This window comes from Hippocampus zosterae, chromosome 13, assembly GCF_025434085.1.
Source record: "Hippocampus zosterae strain Florida chromosome 13, ASM2543408v3, whole genome shotgun sequence".
Classification (NCBI taxonomy): domain Eukaryota; kingdom Metazoa; phylum Chordata; class Actinopteri; order Syngnathiformes; family Syngnathidae; genus Hippocampus; species Hippocampus zosterae.
The window spans coordinates 14,621,201-14,647,803 of NC_067463.1; the positions used below are offsets into that span (position 1 = coordinate 14,621,201).

At 41.1% G+C, this 26,603-nt stretch overlaps 2 protein-coding genes across 3 annotated transcripts in view; one reads left to right on the forward strand and one right to left on the reverse strand.

Moving 5' to 3' along the window:
• The window catches only part of mettl14 (methyltransferase 14, N6-adenosine-methyltransferase subun), a 178,769-nt gene that overhangs the window by 6,162 nt on the left and 146,004 nt on the right, over positions 1–26,603 (reverse strand). The window contains exons 2-3 of the mRNA XM_052084988.1: positions 1,490–1,650; positions 1,063–1,151 (exon numbers count right to left, since the gene is read on the reverse strand). Of these exons, the coding sequence (XP_051940948.1) occupies positions 1,063–1,151; positions 1,490–1,555 (155 nt within the window). The 5' untranslated portion in view covers positions 1,556–1,650. The remainder of the gene's footprint in view (positions 1–1,062; positions 1,152–1,489; positions 1,651–26,603) is intronic.
• On the forward strand, positions 3,798–25,691 carry prss12 (serine protease 12). Of its 2 annotated transcripts, none has more exons than XM_052084876.1 (13): positions 3,798–4,366; positions 5,520–5,658; positions 6,807–6,979; positions 7,070–7,220; positions 7,333–7,511; positions 9,502–9,643; positions 10,414–10,634; positions 14,004–14,145; positions 16,062–16,267; positions 16,824–16,902; positions 17,995–18,117; positions 23,186–23,533; positions 23,600–24,098. In XM_052084876.1, exons 1-13 carry the CDS (start codon positions 4,051–4,053, stop codon positions 23,655–23,657), a joined length of 2,277 nt encoding a protein of 758 aa, XP_051940836.1. In that variant the 5' UTR covers positions 3,798–4,050; the 3' UTR covers positions 23,658–24,098. The 2 variants fall into 2 exon arrangements, with proteins under 2 accessions (XP_051940836.1, XP_051940835.1); XM_052084875.1 differs by lacking the exon at positions 23,600–24,098 and adding an exon at positions 25,315–25,691 and having other exon boundaries at positions 3,809–4,366; positions 23,186–23,481.

Consider the following 26,603-nt stretch of genomic DNA (forward strand, 5'->3'; position numbering starts at 1 on the left):
GTGAGAACATTCATCCTCAATCCTCACCCTGCAGTAGTTACTATTAATGCTTTTCAGTATTATTATGCTGTTATTGGTCGTCTTTGATGTTTTCATCAGCTCAATTTTGTTCCATCTGCACCATAGCATGTGACAATAAAGGCTATTTTATTTCGTGGTTGTTTTCATGCTCTACAAGGTTGAGCTGAGCGTGTCAAATGAGCATGTTTTTTTACACTGACCTGCTTGTACTGTGACGCAGCAAATGGCAGCATGAAATGAGATAATGGTGCTTTGATCACTTTGTCGAAACTTGGATAACTGCGATAATTAATATGTAACACATTAACTATGCTAAATTGATGCCATTTCAGTAGATTGCAAGTATATTTTAAAGAATTTGATGAAATCTGTATGGGGTTGGTTAAATTAGCGCCAGGAAGTTAGTACACCTCCTTATCCCAAAAGTGGAAATGATGCATTCACTGAATACATTATGAGCCACTTCTGACTCTATAGCCACTTACATCTTGAAAACCATAATAATCAAGAGTAGCCTTGAATTAGTTTGGGCGCAATTTTCAACTGCAATAGTGACATGATACCAGAAACAGTTGGAAGTCACTCCTAAAACTGTGAAAGAGCCATAGAGAGGGAATGCTGAATGCCCCCCCCACCACCACCTTTATTAAGATAAGATATCCTTTATTCGTCCCACACTGGGGAAATTTACAATTTTATTAGTTGTTTTTGGTATTTTATGAAAACAAACGACACACATTTATGGTCTTTCTAGTTTTCAGTGGAAACAGTCTGCATGCAAAAACTGTGATAAATGGTGAAATCACTCCCAATTCATGTATGCATCAGAATTTGAAAAAAGTAATGAATTTACTTTTCTAAAAATTAAGCCTTCCTTTTACAGCAGACTCACACTGCATGGCACATGCTTTGACTGACATTCATTGCTTAGTTCACTTAACTTTTTGTGAACTAAGCAAGCTAAGTAGATGATTATTATGATTAATTATGAATGAATGAATTCCAGACATGACGCACCCATGTGCATTTACAACTTCTTACCTGCATGTTTCTCTTGTCTCTTCTATCTCTTTTAGTTCCTCTTTACTGTTGAGCACAGCCCCAATGCTATCTGCGCTCTCAGCTCCCAACTGTAGACAAAGTAAAAGGGAGTAATGCTGCACAGTTTTAATCATTGCTCTATGGTCATACGCCTTTGTGCGTGAAAAAAAAGTGTAGATATTAATTTCAATTGATGTATTGCGCGCACCATGTGTTTGCATTCATACACATCTTTGCTATTGCGGTGTTCTGCAAACCATGCATGGGTGACAAGCACGCGAACTAGTTGGAAGGACTACATTCCAGTTTTGCCACGTATTCGAATTTACAAACAGAACGCTGCAAATGGTTTTAGCACTTCGTCGATGACTTCATTATATTACTGGGTTAGCTACTGTATGAATAACAATAGTGCTAAGATACTTGCCTGTCGTGCTAAAAGCTGCCGCCTAAGTTTTTGTCGCTCGCGGATTTCCTGCAGTCGACTGTTCATTTCGTATATTTCTTAGTTTTCTGCTAAAGCAAAACAATCTGATTTAATTCATCGGAATGTTTACAATATTGACTGGCCAACAATGAAGCACACGACTAGCTAATGTTTGCTACATGGGTAAACCACTGTGGAAGCGCTCGATGTAAACGCCTGGGCATTTTAGTTAAACATGGGGTGGGAGTTTTGTTGTTCTAATCAGCGGAGGAAATAGCTATGTGATGTTTTTATTTTTATTTCTATGAATTAATTGATTGTCGCAAGTCATACACGGCAGTGCTGTGCGAGTATGAATGGAGTTGTATTAACAGCACAGAACTATGGATTGACGACACCGCCCATCTGAGAGTGTTTCAGCAATCTCTTGTATAAAATAAGCACTCATATGTAGGCGTCATCCAACTGGGTCCCATCGTTGCGACGTTTGTTGCCAGCTTTCCACCAATGAGAAGACACGCTACTATGTCGTAGGCGTACGGAGATATTCTATTAGTGTAAGATAGTAATAGTTTGTCTCTCTTGTCACTGCGTCTTGACCCTACTCTCGGAAATGAAACACCACAATACTCCATGTCTTCATAATGCTACAGGGCTTTTCTGTCATAGTGTTAACAATGTACTATGCCGACACGTTTCGTACATTTGTAATTGAAATAAATAAATAAAATATGCTACAGGCCTACCCTACACAAAGTAACGAGCGCCAGATAAACCAAACATGAAAGAAAACACCACCCAAAATACTTGTTAAATAAGCATTTATTTCCATTTATTTCAGAATGTACCTTTCAAACTTCCAAAAACTCTTCCCTACTTGTTAATGCCCCTTGGCCGTGTTTTAATTGGAATGTTTCCACTAGATTATTTATCCTCGATTACAACCACAGAAAGTTTATGTTCATGTGAACAGCATTTGTTTGTCGCCCATGTTGGCAGTTGATTCTTAAATTCCACCTCTTAATTGTTTTTGCTCTCCAACGATCACCATAATGGCCAACATTAGAATAAAGTAAAAATGCATAGGCTAAGGCTTTACAGAACTACTTTTCTCTCCACAATCTTGCTGCTGTAGACTGTAAATTTCCCCAGTGTAGGACAAATAAAGGATATCTTACTAAAACGCACATGTACTACAGTACTTATGTTTAAATGGTAAATGGGCTGTCACTTGTATCACACTTTCCAACTCCCCAAAGAAAAATAACTGTACTTAAAATAAGGACTGTGCTGTACTTGATTGTACATTAAAGATTAAAAGTACTGTCCAGGATTTTAAAAAAGTTAATACATATAAATAAACATGGAATTACTGTAATTAAAGTAAACAGACTGTTTCACAGCTACTCGCGCCATTGTAATATTTTCAATTGTATTTCGTGTTTGAAATGTTGCAAATTTCATCCATCCATCCATCCAGTTTCTTATCCGCTTATTCTCACAAAGGTCGCGGGGGTGCTGGAGTCTATCTCAGCTGTCTTTGGGCAGTAGTCGGGGTACACCCTGAACTGGTTGCCATCCAATTACAGGGCACACATCGATAAACAACCATTCACACTCACAATCACATCTTCGGACAATTTAGAGTTTTCCATTAATTTGCCATGCATGTTATTTGTATGTGGGAGGAAACGGGACGTCCAGGTGGGTCGGACGTCGTAGTGCTTCATACTGACATGAAGCGTTATGGAGACCCAAGACGTCAAGCAAAAATGGGAACGAATTCCACCAACACAGCTTCAACAATAGCTGTCTTAAACTTCCAAACGATTATTAACTCTTGGTAAAAGTAAAGGTGATGTAACACAGTGGTAACTATGCTCCTGTCCCAGATTTTTTTGGACCGTGTTTCAGACATCAAACATCAAATGAGTAAATATTTGAAAAAAAAATCTGTTTGATACAACTTGTCTTTATAGTGAATTCAATTGAATGTGGCATCAAAATGATTTTCCAATCATTGTAGTGTATTCTGTTTCTATTTACATTGTACACACTATCTCAACTTCACTGGGATTTAGGTTAAATATTTGTATTCATAATAATGTGCAATTGTGATACTCAATTTGACATTTTTTGTACATGCATGTGTCTCAGTTTTATAGGTGCTCCAAACGTCTCAGGGATCTGGGGCCCCTGTGTAAAAACATCAATTGAAAACAGTACTGTATTTCCATGATTAAGTCTTAGGGCTATATTGTGTTCTTCATCGCTCCTTTTCTGAACATCTGGACACCTCTTTTTGAAGGCAAATGCACCATTTGCTTTATGATTTTATATTGTGTGTATAGCCTAAGCATCTTCTTTTGAGGAGTCAGCCTGCTTAATGTGGATACCAACACACAGAGCACTGTAATGCAGTTTCATTGATCTGCTCCCAGCCCACTCTCCCTCCCGTCCCACGCCAGGGCGATGCGTCTGGTTGGGAAGCTTCGATCTCCTCAGCTGATGCCATTCTCGCCGCGTGCGAACCTCCGGGATCCAAGCGCCAGATCCCCGGCATGACGGCGGTCTTCCTCGCCCTCACGGCCGCGCTCCTGTGGCCGAGCGGCGGCCACTCGTCATTTATTCAACCGTTCGGCGACTGCGCCCGCAGCCGTGGATCAGGCGCCTCGTATCGGGGCGCGATCGACGTCACCGAGTCCGGCGCACGGTGTATGAACTGGAGTGAGGTGGGCGGCTTCACGGAGCGTCACCCGGGCAAAGGCGTCGGGGAGCATAATCAGTGCCGGAACCCTGACGGCAGAATCCGAGCGTGGTGCTTCTTCCGGAACCAAAGAGGCAGGGTGGACTGGGGCTACTGTGACTGTAAACAAGGTAAACAACAGCGGGCTTGGAACCACACATCACATGGACGGAACAGCATATCCATGAACATCCATTGGCTTTCATTCAGTATTAACATGCCATTACAATTACGTTTTCAAAGTTATTTTACATTCCCAGTCAAGGAAAATAGGCCTTTGTCACATTGCAAAAACGTTTATTGTGGATTCAAATAATTCAGGAGATCACCACTTCCAAATCTCCTTACGAATGATCTACTTTGACACAGTGGTCTGCACAATAAAATGCAACAATGTTGTTTTTAAATACTACAAAACAAGACAGTTGTAATCCATTACAAGAGGGGCAATAAAAGTATGCCTCTGCAAGTATAGCGCTTTTTTTGTTAAGTATATTTGGACTATCAATTCAAATTAGGTATCTTCTTCAATGTGAATATAAACACAAAGGACAACCATGTAACCACAGAGCTCCGGTTGTGATAACTTTATTATTAGTGCACGTTAATCCGATTATTACAGTGTATCATAACTTGCAATGTGCATGTAATTTTAGATGTTATTGTACACTTTTTTTCTGAAATCTTGAAGAATCAGTGAACTATGTTGGTGAGATTTGCTGTATTTGGGTGTCTTGGAACCATATTCAAAACATGCATGTAACCAAGAAATAACATTTTCAACAACATTCATTGCAACTGGAATAATAACAAATACCAACTACGATATACTTTTTAACAAGTGTAATGTAAAAGTTAATGTGGTTTGCAAGAGTCATTTGATAAGTACCGGTAACTCCAAATGGCCATCAATTGCCTGTGTATCCACTCTATCTACTGTAAAGACACCCTGGTAAAATGGGGAATGACATTAAAAAGTGGTCTGTTGAATCAAAATGCCGTGCAGATGTTTTACCATGTTAAAAAGCACCTTATCTGTCTTTGTTTCTTTGCATGCAGCATTGATAAGGTGGTTTAATGAAGTGAAGTATGATACGGTAATTTAATCATGCTTTTTTTGACAGATTTCTACCCACACATGACCGCAACTGCTGTAGTGTGTGTGTGTGTGTGTGTGTGTCGTCATCTCTGATAGATTTCCCTTGCCTATACAATAGCTCTTTTGCATCATTTTGATGAAAAAGACCTGCTTTTACACAAGGGTCCATTGCTGTCCATGCCAAGGTTCAGTTCGTCTGCAAGGGGGCCGCTCCAAACTGGATGGCAAGGTGGAGGTCTATCTGGGTGGTGTTTGGGGCTCCGTGTGCAGCGATGACTGGCGAGATGAAGACGCTACAGTTGTGTGCAGGCAGCTGGGCAGGGGGTAAGTGTGCATACATGTATACATTCTCGTTCAGACATATGCATTCAGCAGCGGTAACTCACTTCGATGAGTGGCCAACCATTTCCTGGAAGTATTATGTGAGATACAAAGTCATGATTGAATTTTGGAAATAATGCACAGTAATAAACGATACATCTCCCAAGTGTTTTTATACTATTTTTACTGTTTGCTCTCTCTTGAAGGCCACATTTTCAGATACTGGTTTATGCGTTCATAGATTGGGCAGGCTTCATTTTCATTTAAATGACCATTGAATTATTTCTGTTTCCCACCATTTTTATTTCACATAAAAAGAACACTGCTTTGTGTTGTGTGCAACCATCTCGTGCGTGGCTTCCATATTCGATGCAGATGTGCCATAAAAAAATCACAATGCTACGTTGTCTTCAAGTATTTGACAGATGCTGAGTGCATGATTGGAAATTGGTAGGAATGGCCCTTGCACGGCAGCGCTTTTTTGTGTGCTTTTTTTCCTCTTTTTGTCAGTGACCTTGGCATTCCAAACCTTCATTCCCTAGACCCTAGAGGTATTAGAATACCTTTAGCTCTCCACATATTTATCTTGTTATCACCACTCCTGTGACTCACGTTCCTTCTCACATCTTGCCTAACCTGAACTTACATTTCCTTTCAACTCTTAATAAATCGTCATCAAATGTAGCACTTTAAATTTAAAAAAAATGGTCATAAACACATATGTTGTCATGACTTGTGGATCCATGGTGCACACTTCCATCTGTTGACACTAAAACCAGCTCTGGCACACATGCTTGCATTTTCGTGCAAGAGGCTAACTCATTGCAGAATGCGGAGAGTGCAAATGTCAGCCATATGTCTGGCTGAATTACTGCAGTGCTGATGGGCGTCACATGACCAGTTATTGGACACTGCAGGGTGCAAAAGTGCCTATGGTATATTTGCTCGGTAATGGCAGATCATAAACTTGCGTGTGGCTAAAGGGCATTCCAGGCAGCGTGAGGCCTTTGTGCTTTGAAAGGCTCTTAACCAGCTTAACAATCAAAACTGTCTGACTGGGTTTCTCTATGGAATCCATTTCTCATCTCAATTCTATGTTCCTTTATGTTCAATTAGCTGGATTTACATTCTGAGCCCCAATTCCCCTTTAGCCTCTCAGGTCGGGCCCATGCGCTCCCGCTGTCTCGTCCGAGCATAGCTAAGTTCCACTGGAGGGCTGTCCGCTGCCAGGGAGATGAGCCCGATCTGCTTCAGTGTCCCAAAACCATGTGGAATGGAGGCGAGTGCTCCATGAGTGCAGCTGTGACCTGCACTAAAGAGCACGGTAGGTCAACAACCTCTTGAAGGTTTTGAATGGATTTGATGAAATGCTTCTGTATGAAAGTGCTGAGTCCTATGTTCACATTTTCATCAGGTGTGGTGATGGTGCCTATACGGCTGGTAGGCGGCCAGGCAATGTCGGAGGGCACAGTCGAGGTGTTCCATGCAGGCCAATGGGGCTCCATATGTGATGACCAATGGGACGACAGTGATGCAGAGGTGGTATGTCGACAATTGGGCCTGAGGTGAAGGCATGCGCTTTTAAAGTTCTAAGCTAGTGATCAACCAGAAGCAACCAGACGGAAAGTCCAGTATGTTTTTCAATACTCCCTTTGCACTTTTATTTCTTACTTTCAGTGGTGTAGCACGGGCATGGCGCCAGGCCCATTATGGAAAGAGCTCTGGCCGTGTATGGCTGGATGAGGTGAGATGCACAGGAAATGAACTGACTGTGGAGCAGTGTCCGAAAAGTGCTTGGGGAGAACACAATTGCCTGCATTCCGAGGACGCCGGCGTCTCTTGTAGTCCTCTGACAGGTAAATGAAGCGACCTGCATCATCATGAAGTAATGCTGCTTTGATTAAGAAAAAAAAATTAGGGTGACACAATCCGTTTGATCGGGGGTCCCCAAACTTTTTCCTGTGAGGGCCACATAACTTTTCCCTTCTCTGATGGGGGGCCGGTGTCAGTTTGTAACATCAACGATCATAGGGGAGCTTAAAAATTTTATTGTTTCCCAGAAAGCCACACATAATAAAAAATAACAATCATAATAATAATAATTAAATGATGTGAAGGTAAATTGTAAATAGTACTGCGATTTATCCATTTGTGTTCATATTTAATTGAATTTATTTATTTATTTAATTGAAAGATGTTTGTTGTTGTTGTTTTTTTTTCTCTTCTTCTTTCTACATACATTCTTGATGCTGGAGGCTGTAAATTTCCCCATTGTGGGACAAATAAAGGATATCTTATCTTATCTTATCTTATAACCAAATAACCCTTTGCAGGTTCTTTACAGAAAAAAAGTCAGGAAACAAATAATAACACTATTAATGAAATAAATAATAACTAAATAACCCTCTCTGAGTTCTTCACAGAAAAAACAGGAAATAAATAATAACAACTCTCTCTCTTTATAGCCCCTTGAAATCCACAAAAAAAAAAAAGAGTTCTGCCATCTACGAGAATGCCACCTATCTTGTCTTGCTTTCTACTAATTGATCTGAGACACAAATAAAACACTGAAACATTCTATGGTGTGTAAATAACTTTGTGACCTTGATTTCAACCCTATTTGCGTCATGGGTCATTTTGCCCCGAAGACCACCTTTGTACTTTTTTTGGTACAGCTTCCATGGAAATGTGAATAAAAACAACATTTCAAATTTTCTGCAGTTGGGGACAATCTAGGAAAAGTCATAACATTTCAAGTTAAAAAATTATCATTTAGGGTTTTTTTGGGGCGTTTTTAACACAGTGATGGGTCATTTTGACCCAAGGACAACAGGAGGGTTAGGGTTATATTGCCGGGTCAAATGTGCCCACGGCCCATAGTTTGGGGACCCCTGCGTTAGATATTTATAATACTCTGTAAATATACATTAGCAGGATGCAAAATAATGAATGTCCCAAATAAACAGGACTCTTCGACCAACTCATCAATCATTCACTATGACCGAAGGTTTTTTGTTTTTTTTTTGTAATTACATTCCATCACTTCCAATGCAGTGCACAAGTGGTGTCCACATCGACATCACAATTCCTTATGAGCTTCCTGTCTGGAGTTTCATGCTCTACCAGTGCTTGCATGCACTTTCCCTGAGCAGTCTGGCTGTGTCTCACATTTTGAAACATGCATGATTTTGATTTTCCATCCATCCATTGTCTTAACCGCTTGATCCTCACTAGGGTCGCGGGGGGTGCTGGAGCCTATCCCAGCCGTCTTCGGGCAGTAGGCGGGGGACACCCTGAATCGGTTGCCAGCCAATCGCAGGGCACACAGAGACGAACAACCATCCACGCTCACACTCACGCCTAGGGACAATTTAGAGTGTTCAATCAGCCTGCCACGCATGTTTTTGGAATGTGGGAGGAAACCGGAGCACCCAGAGAAAACCCACGCAGGCCCGGGGAGAACATGCAAACTCCACACAGGGAGGCCGGAGCTGGAATCGAACCCGGTACCTCTGCACTGTGAAGCCGACGTGCTAACCACTGGACTACCGGGCCGCCTGATTTTGATTTTGATTCACCAAATTCTTTTAAATTGTTCATAGGTATGAATGTGAGTGTGACTGGTTGTTTGCCTAGACAGCCCTGTGATGGCGTGCCTCGCCGATCGCCCCAAGTCCGATGAGATAGGGTCCAGCTCACCCACAGCTCTTCTGTATACACTACAAACGCAATAGAAAATGGATGTATGCTTGCATTTGACAATTTCTTTTGTTTCCAAGACAGTAGAATATTTTAACCACCTCCCGTCTTTTCCTCACAGTCATTGTCAGACTTTTCTCTCCACAGATGGTACTGCTAGGTTAGTGGGCGGGACTGGGCGCAACGAGGGACGCTTAGAGGTCTTCTACCGTGGACAGTGGGGAACCGTGTGTGATGATGAATGGACAGACTCAAATACTCAAGTCGTGTGTCGCCAACTCGGTTACAGGTAAACAGTGCCCCAAACCTGTACAGCAGGGGTGTCCAAACTTTTTGCCAAGGGGGCCAGATTTTATGTGGTAAAATGTCGGGGGGCCGACCTTGGCTGACATTCTTTACATTGAACAACAATATTGTTCAACAATTTTTAGTAAGCCAGTCTGTTTCACATTTCCATTTTTATTTTAATTTCAACAATCTTAAGAATTTCTTTTGGTTCATTTGAAACAGGTATATCACATGCAACTGCTTATTCACTTGACTTTTTCTTAAACAGAAGTCTCCTGAGTGCAAATTGATTGATTTGAAACATAAAATGTATCACCGTGACTTTTCAATAGTCACAAAACCTTTGACTCGAACAATAAGGAAATGAACAAGCAATACACATCCACAACTGCAAGGATCATTTGAAATATGACATATCAGTCAATATAAACACGGAGTGATGTCTTGTTAACTCGTGAGTGATGCCCTCTAGTGTCTAAATGCTATTACTCATTTAGTGAATGCTATTACTCATTTAGCCACTAGAGGGAAGCAGTACTCTATGAAACATCACTCATCAGTCTACGAGACCTCAGTTAATGCAACACGTGTTCCATTCCGCCCAAACTGCGGGCCAGACGGCACTGATTTTATGACAGGGGCCGAGGGCCGGATGAAATTCGACCGCGGGTCGGATTTGGCCCGCGGGCCGGACTTTGGACACACCTGCTGTACAGTATGTGTCGTGTCATTATCTATTGCTGCATTACGATGCCTGTGTGGACTGTGCAGGTTAGGCCAAACTCTGGCCCCTGAAGGCCTCGACATCACGCCGGTGCCTCGCTTCGGGGTTGCGTCTGGTCCTATTCTTTTGGATGACGTGAGCTGCACAGGCAAAGAACCCAGCCTATTGCTTTGCAAACGGGAGGAGTGGCTCCGTCATGACTGCACACACCACGAAGACGTTAACATCGCATGCAATGCAGAACGCATTGGAGATGGCCTCCCGACTAGTAAGACACAATCTTATCTCACAGTGACATTTAAACTGTCGTACGGGAACATACTAAATATATGTGATACGTATGCATCGGTAGAAGGCCCCTGTTACCGAAGAACAATCATTTGAAAGAATATCCGTCTTTTCTGTAGGTCCACCTACTTTGCTACAACCAGCAGATTACTGTATACAATGTACATCCTGAGTTTTTTTGGTTTGTTTTTTTTCATATGGACATTCATGCTTGTTAGCAGTGCAATTTTGACAGACAAATAGGCCGCTCGTGAATGAGGCGAGCAAGGGAAGTAATTACCACGTCACTCCCCATTACACGTCATCATTGGCGAGCTGGCGAACGGGGAGCGCAAAACCTGCGTTCTCTATGGCCAAAGGCCTTCAAAAGTATCGCGGGTGAGCTGGAACCGATCCCAACTGTGTTACAGCAGGGCCGCTTTTTTTTATGATTACAGTACATTACGTTTTCTGTTCATGCAGCACTGTCTTTTTTTGTGTCAGATAAAATCCTCATGATACCACATTTGCAAATGTAGGTACAGTACATTTGTGAGTCATAAAGGTTGAATGAACAAACCACAAATTATCTTTTTCATTGTGGCGTAAAATCTAAATTGCAGTGACTCTCTACCGAGCTGCTGACCTTTCTGATATCATCTTTCGCAGTGGCGTTAGTAAACACCGAACACTATCTAAGTTTGCTATCGGGTCCCTGGAAATGTGAGATTATCAACCACAACTTCTAATTTCATGCTCATACAATACATGCAATGATGATTTATTGATGTTGTGGCGGATTTATTCTTGGTGGTTAATGCATTAACTATTAACCCTGCTCCTAATGTGTATAACACACATATTCCAGAGCAGCCAGGCATCGGAAACCGAAGTCTTAATTTACACCAATTTCCTCTGTCTACTACGTAATAGAGACGTTTGTAAGATCTCTGTCAAACTCAGTCTGCACTCAATTAAAATCTCATTTTAGAAAATCCGACATCACAAAAGTGCAGGTGGAGGGTGATGTCATGCCAGATTTTTTTTCGACATGTCTGCTGATTAGCCTGACCTGCAGTAATGACTACTGATTGCAAGTGTGTACCTGCTTGCTCAATGTAAGCCCCGTTGCTTGTGGTCAAACATTGCTTGCAAGCTTTTGTGGGCCCACATATTGCCTGCTCAAGTGTAAAACCATAACCTCAAACCTCTTTTCGAAAGGCCCTGTAGCGCCACTCTTGGCATAAAGAAGTAGGGGGAAGGGTCTGGGGTGTTAGCACCATTAATCAAGCTTATGTCAATGGCATGCAGGCAATAATATAGGAGATAGGAGCGACAGTGATGGAGGAAGCAAAGTTGTTTTAATGGGTTGAGTTCCGTTGCCTTCGCTACATAAAATAAACTGTATGTGATAAGTCTGTTGAACGTCACAGCAAAGAATGCATGAGAGACTTTTCTTTGGTGAGAGATCACACAGTGGAGACAGAAATAGCTGTTTCACATCCTAGGGGTTTATCGATGCAGCTTAGGTAGCTTTGGCAAAGGCTGAGGAACATTCTCCGGTCGCTAAAGAATTATGTCATTACTGCAAAGTATTTGTGAGTTTCCTTGTGCGGATTTGTGAGTGTTTATCTGTGGAACCTCCCGCATTGCAGCTTGGTTTGTGTTGATTTTAGAAAGGACAGAAAATGTGGATAAGCCAGGCAGAGCTTTCAAGTTACACTCTGTGGTTTGATTTTTTTTCTTCTCTTGTCGGAGAACATCACGCTGAGGTCATGTTCGTGCATAGATGTTGTCAGAAAACGATAACAATAAGCCTTCCTCACACCTGTCAACTCATACGGTTTAGCCATAGTTCATACGGATTTTGTGGTGAATCTTACGTATATGGCCGTATCGCACAAATCATACGGATTCAGAAAATTTCACCAAATGATTTGGAGTTGGTGAAAAAAGTAACGCAGGAATACAACTCTGAACACAGTAATGCCACTAAGTAGAATGATGATTAGACATTAACCAGACATTGTATTATGGAGATCTACAATAAATATCATTGAAGATTTTGTGGGTTTTGTTTCTGCCGTTATTTTGACATATAAAATGCTTTGGTATGTTATAAGGATTTTTTTGCTCTTTATAAGGATTTTTTTGGTAGTTTATACAGGTTGGCGCTCCGAAAAGTTGACAGGTTTGCTTCCTCTCTCACCACCACCAAGACATACACTTGAGAGTGACCTAAATTGGTAAACTGCCGGCCACAGTGGAACCCAGATTACCCACTATATGTTCAATGAATTGCATGATCTCACCCAAGCAATCACCAAAGAAAATCAAAGGTTGCCAAAAAAGTGCAATGAGTGATTCTTGAACTACGAATGCTTATAAGGACATTTATGGTCATGTGATTGACTGGTGGTAAAGAGTCCTGAGCAACTGTGGCGTCATTTTCAGTCGACAGCAAGTGTTAAAATGGACGCTCTCTGAGTTGCACAAAAACAGGTCGATTTTACTTTTTTACTCATGTTCCACAAACGTAATCTTCAGAATGCTGTGCTTAGACTTGTGGGGCTGCATATAACTTATTCCCGTCATGAATTGACTTCCCCTTTTACACAGCTGCAACTGCTTTGATGAATGCTGTGAAAAAATACAGTTGAAAGAAAAAGAGCAAGAATGTGCATTCAAAAGAGAGACTGTGGGAGTAAATATTGTTTTCAAAAGCAGAAAAAAAAAAACATATGGCAAAGTGGAGTGATCTGCAGAAAAGAAGAAAGGTGCTGCAGCTGTTGGAAACATGATTCTACATGCCCACGTGTGTATGTTTTTTTTTTCTTCCAGACCTGTTGCTTTTCAGAAGCATATAGCATTAACTAGATAGGGACTAAATCGCTGCCAGGACAGTGTCTGACTCTGTTCAGTCTAAATCCCACTGAACATTCGGCAAGCCTCCTTGCTGCCCATCTTCAAAGCCCTCCTCAAAACTCACTTGTATTCTTTGGCATTCGACTTAGATTTGTTCTTGATTTTACTGTTTGGTGCTTTCTACCGCCTTTATTACCCATTTGTCTTACTGTTTATTGTGCATGTTAAATCGCTCCATGTACAGCACTTTGTATGCAGCGATGGCTGTTTGAAAGTGCTCTATAAATACTGTTGACTTGACTTGACTTAAATTAGATGTTTGTGTGATCTCCTTTACCCATTGGAGTTGTGGAAGAAGGTGGTGGTGTATGTTGGTCAGATGTTGGGGTTGTTACAGGTAGTGGGTGGTTATAATGGGTTGATGTCTGAGGCTCATGAATACAGTTGGGGATTTTTACAAAGACACGTACTTCAGTTTATGTGTGTGTGTGTGTGTGTTATTCAGGTATCCCAGTGAGGCTCGTGGGAGGAGAAAGCCCCAGAGAAGGGCGGGTGGAGGTCTATCTATCCGGTCAGTGGGGGACGGTGTGTGATGATGGATGGAATGATCGAGATGCTGAAGTTGTGTGTCGACAGATGGGATACAGGTATGTGAACTGATCTCGAGAACATTGTGGTTGTTGATCTTCAATGGTAAATGGAGTGCACTTATATAGTCCATTAGCTACACCATACAGTGCCCAAAGCACTTGACAGAGCCTCACATTCGCCCATTCACACACGCAAATTTTTACACCATTCGGTGGCTGCTGCCAGGCAAGACACTGCCAGGCCCACTGGGAGCAAATTAAGGTTCAGTGTCTTTCCCAAGGACACTTGGACAGTCGGAGCTTTGCTCACAGGATGACTGAGTCACAGCCACCACTACAATAAAGCTAATTTGTATGCTAAAGAAATTACCTGATTATTAAAACAGCTAAGTTGCTTCTAAGAGACAAGATGGATTTTGTTCATCCAAATGACTTCATCACAAAAAAAGTCAATATCTTTCAGAGCCAAGTCCTGAATCCAATTAAAAATCTATGGAATGACCTCAAGAGGTTTGTCCAGGAGAGATCTGAGATCTGATTGTCAGGTGTCCATCAAAACTGCATAAGCAGGATCATCTTTGTCAGAATTTCAGAGACTGCCCTTTCATTTGAGCTCATTATAAAGAAAGGCTACCTAAAGTTGTGACAGATGAAAGTAGTTCCCGGGGACTCTGGGAACAACTCCTTTGAGCTGATGCATAGCAGTGTGATCACTCTGGATGTTATTATGCGCGCGCTTAAGTAAATCCAGAACATCATCTCTGCTTGCAGAATCCATCATAACACATTGGACTTGCCATCTGTCTCGCTCACATCTCATCCCGTCTTTTTCCTCTGCTTTTCATCTCTTCATCACACGTTGTATCTCTGTTTCCGCTCAATAACTCATCACACTCAAACTGAGCTTTGAGTTGAACAAAAATAGCTGAAGTCAACTGTTGCGTTCAAGATACATTCATAAATTGTCTTGCCCAATAGTTTAACCGTAATTTCTTCACTTTTAAATAGTTGAGCTGTACATCATTTTGTGAATACCAAAATAAAGAACCTCTAAGGGAGAACCTATTGTGCTCCGTGACGGCATATCTCATTCATTCTGTATCCTATTATCCCATCCCTCTGAGATGCTGTCACCATTTCCATAACAAGTAATTGTCGAGGGAGTGCTGTCATATGGACACAAAACTGTCTTCGCTCCCCCTGCAACACATGGCTTCCCGTTTTCTTCCACACGTGTGTGTAGGTGAAAGCCACATCTGGAGAACATAAGCATGAGAGCGCAGTGAAGCGTGTTGGAGACGTGCAAAGGCCAAGTTAGGATCATCATTCTGTCTTGAAGCAGGGTGTGGTGAATGGTCGTTAAATACACAACGCCTCCCCCGTGGTTAGACAATTCTCTTGGGGTGATAAACCAAAAATGTACACAAATTATACACAGCCTCATCTTTGACCCAAATTGACTCGGATGACACATATTGGGATTATTCCGTCACACTGAGTCATCGTGAAACTCTGAGGAGCATATGCGTTATATTTTTATACTTGAAATGGGATTTGAGTCAGACGTTTATGTGTGGATTTCTTTTTTTGTTTCCCTTTGATATGCCCATTACATACAGTATGTCATGTCATTTTCAATATGCTCGTAAATAGAAACGTTTTATTTTTTATTTTTTTGTCAACTGTGGTATTTTATTCTACCTTTTTTATGTCAACTTCTATATTCATATTTGATTTATGTATTTGAACATCATGCTCATTGTTAGCGCATTGTTCATTTTTTTTTTTATTAATTAGTTAACTTGTCCGTACAATCAAATGGGACTCAGTATTAATCCGCACAAATAAAATGAAATTGGGAAATACTAACATGTAGCTTAATATTGTTCCGTTGAAATACACTGGATTGTGACAATGCTGATAAATTATAATCATTGGGAAAACATGCTCAACCTGGCGCTTGTCCTCTCCAGCGGGCTGGCCAAAGCCCGTGTGATGGCGTACTTTGGCGAGGGGACGGGGCCCATCCACGTCGACAACGTGAAGTGCAGCGGTGACGAGCGCTCCATCGCCGACTGCATCAAGCAGGCTCCCGGCATTCACAACTGCCGCCATAGCGAGGACGCCGGAGTCATCTGTGACTACGGTGAACTCCAGCCAGGCCACGGAGAAGCCAAAGGTGAGTCGGTTAGTACGGTGTGTTTGTCTTTTCTGGATTGTTTGATACCAATCTGAGCGGCCTGCGAATCATCGGTTGTGTCTCCGTGTGATGTGTGTCTGCAAAACCCTGTGCGGCATACTGTACTGAGAAACTAATGAGCCAGGATAACTCAGGGTGATATTTTTAGTAAGGCCCTTCTCAGTGTGTGTAAATAGGTCCAGATGGCCAAATAGACCTTTTCTATGTTATTGATTTACCCTGTCTGCCACACCTGGAGACAGACTCACGTTGCTGTTTGTTTCCTGCACATCACACTCGCTATGGACACTTGCATACTCTGTGGTAAGTCAACACCTCTGATAAACGACCTTACATTTGTATATTCAGTCAATGATTATATTCCTTGCGCAAGCCAGACCACTGTTCATCATAAAAAGAAGAATTTCAAGACATAAATGAGAAAAAAAAGTAATATTACAACAACAGACCCTGAAAATATGGTTAAGCAATCACCGCCGTCCCAGACTTTCTCACACACGCTGATAGATAAACATCTCTCTTCTGTCTCAATCAGCTCCTGTCAATCAGATTTGTGGGCTGCGGCTCATACACACTCGGCAGCGTCGAATCATCGGAGGAGAGAACTCTCTGAGGTGAGGCCAAAATGTGAAAGAAGACAATTTTATTTTACGTGACAGTAGGTGACGGAGAATGTCAGCAGTACGGCTCAGCCCTCACATACATAAACAGAGCACAGAACTTAGATTAAACCATGATCAACTCCAGACACTTTGTGTTCACGTGCAATAATTAAGATGGGAGGAGGACACGTGCAAAGTAGATTATTTTCGACGCAAGTCAAAATTTTTGTTCCGGGGGCAAGTCTAGCGCAAAGCGGAGTGCGCACGGGTGGTGAGACTTTGAGTCTGTAAAAATGGGTGCAATGGGGCGTTTGCGCCTTTGTGCGCCATTGTGGGATGGAACATAATGTTTTCCCGGGGAGTCCTTGCAGCAACCCTCATTTGCATCAAAATCGGAATATATGCCGTAGTCCCCATGCTGCGCCTGAACATTGCAAAACAGAAATTAGACTTGCTGCAGTTCGTGCATGACGTTGGAATGTAAACTGTAATATCTGCGCATCCGGATGATGAAGTACGCCGTGTTAGTGACATGCAGTTGGTGACTGCCTTGCACCTACTGGATGTGCGCCTGTGAGTGCCATAGTGCAGGCGGTGTTCTTAAAATATTTTTTAAGATGGTAATAATTATAATTCATTGAATGTGTTGATTCCTACAGTAATTCATAAGGATTATCACACACCGGTGACCTATATATGAATGAAATAAAGTGATGTCCACCACACATGTCCGTGGATCTACATTTCTGTCTGCCCGCGGCTCAATTAAATACTGTACACCAAAATCGTGTTTGACCACCTGTGCTGTAAAATAGACCACCTTTTAGCTAGTCTAAAAGGTGGTCTACTTTTGTCACCAAATTGCGAGATGCGCTGGGGGGGGGGCAGCAGGTGCGTCCAATGAAGCGTAACTTGCAATGTTTCACAAGTCACTTTCCATTTTCAATACCTACCGTAATGTGCATTCGGGACCATGCATTCAGCCAAAGTAGTTCATATTGAACTATCCAGTGATCATTTTGTGATCAATTTGCTCATAACCAATTTCACTCAATTGACAAACTTCACCCTGTTTACTTGAGTGCATTTACATTTGTGTCTTAGGAGTGGCTGGCCATGGCAGGCTGCGATACGCTTGCGGGGATCCCGAGGAGACGGGAGGCTGGTGTGTGGAGCAACTCTGATTGACACCTGTTGGGTCCTCACATCAGCACATTGCTTCAAGAAGTAAAAGCATACACTCGATATGTTTATTTCACATGCACAAGCATCTTGGGGAATGCAATCTCAAATTCATGGAAACGAACTAGCAAAAAGAGCCCTGTTAGGAGCTTGAACATATTTTTCCAGTTGAAAATGTTTGCCATCGGCAGTTCCAGGCTTTATCCTAGTTCATTTCAGGAGCGACAAGAGTTCATGCAAATTTAATTATGAAAACAATCAGAGCAAAATGTGTTGTTGCATTCAAATTTTGACTTAACTGGAAGTGATTTGTTTTGCTCGTGCAATTTGGCACATTCCAGTCGGGAGATAAAATGGCATTAAAAAAACATATTACAGAGTTCATAAGACGGAGTTCTGCAGTGTTCCTGGTAAACAGCCTACCTAACAGATTTATGCTTTTCCACATAAACTGAGTCGTGGAAGTTTGGCCCCAACATAAATTTTCCTTAAGGTGTGTTTTCAGTGAAGATACTCAATAATAAAATTCTTGTAACTGACCACAGGATTTTGTATTCCCAAATGAATCCACGTGGACATAAGCTTGGAAGTGCCACAGTGAAGTGATCAGCTGTGGTTTGGTGCTCACCGTATAGTTAATCCATAAACGTCATCTGCTTCGCTAATGCACACAGCAGAGAAGTCGGCAGGAAGGAAAAGTGGTGGTTTGTTGTAGAACGCATAGCCTGCATTTAATTTTATACCCAAACCTGACCTCAACACCGACCCCACACCATTAAATCCCAACTTTTCCACATTAGGAAGAGGAAGAAGTAACTCACTATACCCTTCTCTTTAACTTTTGATGAACCATTCCCACGGTCTTTTGTTTTCACTACTGGAGGTGTATAACCAAGCAGCTAAAAAAAATGTTCAGATGATTGACAGAAAAAAAATGAAAGCCTGTGATGAATCTTAAAACCTGGAAGTTCAAAATCGATTTGACTTCCACTTTCTTCAAATAGCGGCTGGAAATGGTTGGAAAGTTGAACAGTAATCACCCCTGTACCACTTCTCTGTGGCAATCCGAGTTTTGAGCCACCCATTCACTACAACTACAGAAAGTGAAATTGGAAGAAAACATGCTTTATAAAAGTCTATATTTTAAACTACGAACAATTAAATTGCATTCTATAAATTTTTCCCAAAATGTACAACGTACTAATTGGCAATGGAAAGAAGTGTCTCCATATCGCGGTTTATCATTATTTACATCAGTAAGTCCAAGTCAACTTTATTGTCAAATGTGCTCCATGTGCAACATTAAGGGCAGATGAAATTTCTTCTTCTTCTCCTCTCAACCACAGGAGAGAGAGGAGCAGCTGCGGGTACCCGCGCCAGCCAACAACAGAACAGTTAACATAAAATGACAAAATAATACAACACAACACATAAGACACAGACAGTCGTGCAATCTTAACCACTTTTTCTGAAAACGCTTTGTTGTTTGAAGCAGTTATCGATAAAAGAGGAGCGAATCAAGGTGTCCTTTCACCAGTAGATCAAAGACATCCTGCTGAAAATATGCACACGTCTGCTACAAGCTAAGTTTGAAAGCAAACAAAAAGCTGTAGAGTGCATTGACGAAAAAGAGATTGTCTCACATCTCCTATCCCATGTAAATCCGCTTCAATTCCAAGCAGCGACTCCCAGCAGTCAGTAATATTAGTTAATAAAGTATTAATTACATAATAGCTTTAGATAACTAACACAAACTACATATTTTTAAATGATAAAGGTAACCAAAAAGATCAAAATTAGGGTCAAAACGACACCAAAATTGAATAATTTAATAATAAAACAAATACATTTCGGACTTTCAGGTCAAATTGTTCCATATCCTTTGTCTCCAAGAATATCTTGATGGATCTCGCTTTGTGGGTCATAGAAAAGAGCCTTCTTGAAACTGTTCCCACAAAGTTGGAAGCATAGAGTTGTCAAAATGGCTTATTGAGATAGAGAATTGATTTTCAAGGATATTTACATAGATTTAAAATCTACCTCTACTCGATTGGTTATTTGGTTGATGAAAAGTAAAAAAAAAAACATGCAGTGAGTGACATGTTAAAACCAAACAAAAAAGAAATATAAAGAATGATAAGAATGTCACTTTTGTGGGATTTTAAAAATTAGAAAAAAATGAAATATATACTCACACACAAATGATGTCATTTTATTGGGATTTGAAAAACTAAAATGAGAAAAAAAAAACTTTTTTATTGCTTCTTCCAAACATCGTTAAAAATACATTGTTGGCTAAGATAAGATTCAAGTGTGACTAGCATTTGAAATACCAACTGGCCTACTCCCCTCTCCTCACCTTTTCTCTGTGCACATGCTTTTTGAAGCATCAGTTTACAGCTCGCAAGCCACGTCATGTATGACACTACCATTGGTGGTCCGTGCGGCTCAGAAAAGATGACCTGATATCATTTGGCCTCCATGCAGCTTGCAGATTATCTCTGTTTATATTTTGGGACTGTCTAGCTCAGGGCCTGCCAACTGTAACAAAACTCGAGATCATTTTGAACATGGAAAAGGTAACTTGGGTATCATGATTACTTACTGGATACCTGATACCAAACACATTAACAGATGGATGGAGTGTGTGTTTATAGATGTCAAAACGTTTTTAAGTGTTCGACCATTCTGTTTGCATTGTTGAGGTATTTTCTTGGTCTTTCTGACGTGGCTCTTTCAAAAGTTATTTTCCTGCTTCTCTGTCGGCCTCAAGATAACCCACTTTTTGCTTCCTCAGACACGTTTTCAGAAACGCCCAAACATGTCAATAAGTGACAACAAAGGCTTCATCGTGTGACCTTGTGACGCAGATCGAATCATAAACTTGCTGACAGAATCACAGATTTATTGGAGTGGATTGGGTTGGATAAACTTTATTGTCAAATGTACTGTATGTGTAACATACAGCACAGATGAAATTTCTTCCCTCTCAACATAAAACAAGAGGAGCCGCTGCGGGTGTCCGCGCCGCTATCAAAAGTTAACAACAAACAAAAAAAGACAAAATAATACAAAACAACACGAGATACAGACAATCGTGCACTCTTAACCACTTTCCTGCATACACTTTGCTGTCTGAAGCAGTTAAAGATGAAATTTACTGTTATTCTCAAAATGTTTTGAGTGTGTTTGGATCCAGTAAAATGAAATACCGTATTTTCCGCACTATAAGGCCCACCTCAAAGCATTCCATTTTCTCAAAAGCTGACAGTGCACTTTATAATCCGCTCTGCCTTATATTCTGATCAATATTCTGATTTATTTGACGTAATATTTTAAATGTTTAGTCAAGTGCTTTGTTTCAGCTGCAGCGGTTGTGAAGGCTCTCTATAAATAAAGCTGGATTGTATTGTATTGTATTGTATTACCTTTAGCATAGCTCTATCCAGTTGATGCATAACACAACCGCAGCCAAGGCTCTTTAAAAATAAAGACGTCTTTTATTGTATTACATCCCCGTTTGCGTAGCTCCATCCAGTAGATGCGTAATGCAACCACAGCCATGGTAGTAGCTTCTATTCTAGGAATCTTATACGCGGTGCGCCCTATATATGAAAACAGTTTTAAAATAGGCCATTCATTGAGCATGCGCCTTATCCTCCAAAGCACCTTATAGTGCGGAAAATACGATACCTGACTCCAGCATGGGACAATCCGTCTGAATCATTGAACAAATAAATTCAGTGAATGGATTATAATAATGAATAAACACGGATAATATTCTTATTCCGAACACATTCACATCTCATTGTTGTTTATAAACTGTATTTTAAATTTGGTTTAATTGGATGTTAATGGCATGTTTTTTGACCGTTTTTTTTTTCCACAGAGTTTGGATGGAATTGTCATTTAACAAAATCCCCACTCGATAGAGGAGCTGCTCTATGCGTTGAAAGTTGTCTTTCTCATTTGACAGTACTTGATGTTTAGGATTGGGGTTGTAAATTGCAGTGATGTAGAATTGCATTACTGCATATAAATACATGTCGATACATTAGAATATTGTGAACTTATTTCATTTCAGTAATGCAATAATCCTAATTTGGATACTGTCACGGGGCGGTGGTGGTGGAGGACCCCAAAAAGCAGGCAAGAGGGAGGAGCAGGGTAAACTTGACAAATTGTAGAACAAAACACAGAGAAAACTAAATCTGGAACATAAACCTGAAGACAGCAAGAATCCAAAGTAACAAACAAAAACCCATGGCAGAAGCAAAAGACTAACAGGAACAGAATCGCCAACAGAAAAAAACAACAGCAAAAGTGACAGCAACAGAAACCATGACAGAGAAAATAACAGAGACAATGACCCGACACCGAATGGTTGTGCCGGTAGTCCTTTTAAACAGACACTAATGACTCAATGACCAACAGCTGTGCAGCTGCAGGTGGAGCCCTACAGTGCCATCTGTTGGTCGCAAACAGAACCATGAAAGAAGCATTTTAAAGTCAATGTATAAACTACTTAAAATATGTATTTGGAGCCAGATGAATTTATTTCATGTAACAAATGCATGCAATAAAATTGAGTAGATTCAACCTTTTTTTTTCAGTTTATACATTATATCGACTCGCTTTTAAATTTTTATTTGAACATCATAGTGATTATAGCTTACAATTAATGAAACCCTCAAAGTCACCATTTTAAGAAAGTACAAATATAGAAATTAGGTAGCCATTGCATGTTTAAAGTGTGTGGTGTGCTATGTAAGAGTTTCAACTTTTGGAATTGAATAACTGATTAAATGAATTTGTCCATAAGATTCTTTTTAGTGAGATGCACATGCACATATGGATAGTTTGATCAAAGAGTCCATCTTTACAAAGAAATAAGCTGACTTTTGACATTTTCAGAAGTAATAATTTAACAATATGTTTATTAAGAGCTTCACGGCATTAGAATTATTTGTAATGTTGTGCTTTGTTTACATCATTTAACTTAATGACGGATCTTGCAAATATTCGAAACATCTCTCACTATCATGCAGTATACTTCTAAATATACCCTGGTTTCTTTTTTTGAGTGCCTCTTCTCTCTCTGTTTTGTGCACAGGTATGGAAACAGCACCAAGCAGTACAAAGTCAGAGTGGGTGACTATCACTCCCTCGTCCCTGAGGAGTACGAGGAGGAGTACGGTGTCGCTCAGATTGTCCCGCATCCGAGTTACCGCTCCCACAGCAACGATTATGACCTGGCCTTGGTTCGGCTGTCACCGGGGGCCGTGGGCCACACACCGGGAGAGTGCGTGCCATTCAGCCGTCACGTCCTTCCCGCCTGTCTGCCCCTGAAGAAGGAGAGAGCGCTCAAACAAGCGAGCAACTGTCACATCACTGGCTGGGGTGATACAGGTGAGCTTTTGTGTGTGCGTGTGTGTGTGTGTGTGTGTGTGTGTGTGTGTGTGTGTGTGTGTGTGTGTGTGTGTGTGTGGGTGTGTGTCAGTGAGTGTGTGTGCGTGTCTGTGTATAGGGGTGAGGGCAGAGTGGCTCTCACCTGCAAAACAAGCCGGGGAAACTGTCATCGATGACAGTATGTTGTCCCTGCAAATTGTCTTCTAGTGGGGTGGCTTGAAACACCTTGAAGAGGATGATATCCAATACCAATAGGTGTCTTGCTCTGTAGTAGAACAAAGCTCTCTGAAAGTACACAGAATATACCTTTCACGTGAGAAAAAATAGCTACTGTATTTGCAGATTATAATACTAACCTAAATGCCACCCTAAATTTAAGTGTATTGAGTGCACTGTGGGCGCAGCCCCCAACGATTTGCAATACGTTATTTACGCATTCACCAATTTACGGTCCTTTCTGTGGAACCTATTCCTCCACTATTGGCTGAAAAACACTCCGGTCAACATTTTTTTTGGGCCCTTTCTATCATGCTCTTACTCAAAGATCCCACAAGATGGCACCAAACCCATGGCTAATAGGAAAGCCATAAATTGTGTCAAGGAAATATCTTCAAGTGGTAGATCTCGATGTATCATGGGGAGGAGTTGAGTTTGGCTTGAGTTGCGAATGGACACTTGTATGTTTACAAACGTGCGTCTCCGGCGCATCAGTGCAATAAAATTATGCGGAAGCCATTTGTTTTTAAAGGTTATGTTTTAAAATCATTTTTCTAACATGTATTAGGTTGACATTTGTGTTATATTCCTCATTAACATTTAAGCAAAGATACAGCAAGTGCCACAAGAAGATACACACACACACACACACACACAAATAATGTTAAAAAATATTAGGATTTGGATGCTGTATTGCTATTTTTTTTACTCCATCAACTTGAAGTCAGAAGGCCTATTTTCGGCATGTTGAGGAAAGGAACCCGCACCATTGTTTAAGTTTAAGTTAGAATGAAAGACACATCTCAAGGACATTACAAGAACACTGTTGAACAGGGACAAAGTCTGTCAATATGTGTATTATTATCACCATACAAAAGTCGCTGTACATCAAATTATCTGTTAGTCATTCTTACATGAGAGCTGCATTGGTTGCTGCTCATGTCTTCTGTGTCATGAAATCCATGACGGCTTGATTCATACGTACATGGGTAGAGGGTGGGGATGGGTTGGGGGGAAGAGTTTTATTTGTTTACTCGAGTGCGGTGACAACACAGACTATTTAAAGTGTCGAATGTACTGAAAAGGTGGCGGCTGTCTGACTTCACAACAAGATGTCTGCTTTGCACAAGCACGTGGATTTGGCACCTTCATATAAGTCACGCATACACGCGCTGGCATTTTACACATACGTAGCCGCCCAGGACTTTATTTCTGTCACAACCAAGACATGGAAAGAGTTTATGAGTTATGTAGAAACTTTGGTTGCTGTTCTCGACTATTTTTCTTTTTCTTTTTTTTTTTAATCTACTCGGAACGCTCCTGCAAAGAATCTCAAGTTTAGTGTAGTTCAGTGGGCAAATTGGTGGACGTGTATTATAGTGCGTTTAAAAGTGTAATTTTATAATAGCATCTGTCCTCTCGAAACAATAATCACATTTAATCATCCAAATGATTTTCGATGAAGCCGGGGTTCGATAAGTCAAGTTAGGTGCATTTGTCGGTGGTTGCGAAACCTTCACGATCCAATAATTTGACAAATTGACGTGTTGGCTCAATCTCCATTGTAACACAAATCAAGACAAAATGTACGAGGCCCTCTTTTGAACTTCTCTGCAGGCCGCTCGTACTCCAAGACCCTCCAGCAGGCGCCGCTCTCCCTCCTCCCTCGCCGCCAATGCCAGCAGTATTTCCAAGGTGCTTTCACCAGCCGCATGCTGTGTGCCGGCAGCCTCCAGCAAGAGAGACGCGTGGACAGTTGCCGCGGCGACAGCGGAGGGCCTCTGGTGTGTGAGCGTCCCGGAGGAGGCTGGGTGGTTTACGGGGTCACGTCGTGGGGTCACGCCTGCCGGACGCAGCAGTCGCCCGGCGTCTACACCAAAGTGTCCGCCTTCATCTCGTGGATACACAAGGTGATAGCGTATAATGAGGGAAAACAAAGAAGCCAATAAAGTCAGTGAGGCACTTGAGTTGAATGAGGGTCTCCATGACCCCCCCCCCAAAAAAAAGAGACAATTCTTGCTTCCCAAAAGCATGTCTTTGTCTTAAGCACTTATTTATATAGCTCGCAAAAGCTTCCTTAATACACATGTATTTGCGATAATTGCGTTGAAAAAGTATATATTTTTAACGTTCTGTATTTGGCCACAAAGTTGCATTGTAACATTTTGTGACGTGAGTAATAATGTTTTACGGGACCACAGGTAATAAAGCATGCATGCATGAGGTCATTGCATGAGTGTCGACAGATTTGCACTCGATCATCTGCGCTTTTGTGCTCGCTTGTTTTATAAAGCGAAACACCCCATTTCATTCGTTTGCTATTTTAAAATGGTGGTGACATTTTTCAGGTTCTCGTCTGTCACCTGGCTTCAAAATTTCAGGGTTAGGGTTAGGCCATCTTTAGAAATTCAAGCACATAATGGTAATGGTATAATGTTGACTTCCTGTTCATGATCATTGATTGTGCTAAGAGATTTTAACTACGTGGGACAATCTGATACACTTGAACTTATTTTGTTGAATGATTTTGTCTGTTTCAATGTACAGTACTGTTTATGAATAAACCGAGATTTTTTAAAAATAAAAAGAAAAACTGCCTGATGTCATTCTTTAACACATCTTCACATTTTGGTTTTTGGAACCTATTTGTTCCAAACACAAAATATCATCTATTTGCTGTTTTACCCTACACTACTTTACGCAAAAGCACTGTATAATATAAAAGTTTAGCTTTGGTGCCATATGGTGTCATCGTGGTGAGAAGAAATTATGTTGATGGAGGGGTTTCATTTCGTCTAACCAAGACAAAGAAAAAATGTTCTCTATCACCATCTTGTGGCATCTATTGTCACATTTTTTTGGAGGATGTCACTTACTTGTAATTATCAATTACTAGTCAGGGTGTT

Bases quoted from the DNA above. Each gene is read 5' to 3' on its own strand.
- prss12 (XM_052084875.1), top strand. From the start codon at position 4,051: ATGACGGCGGTCTTCCTCGCCCTCACGGCCGCGCTCCTGTGGCCGAGC. The intron at 6,980-7,069 runs GTAGGTCAACAA...CATTTTCATCAG, and splicing joins GACCTGCACTAAAGAGCACG to GTGTGGTGATGGTGCCTATA. The intron at 23,482-25,314 runs GTGAGCTTTTGT...ACTTCTCTGCAG, and splicing joins CACTGGCTGGGGTGATACAG to GCCGCTCGTACTCCAAGACC.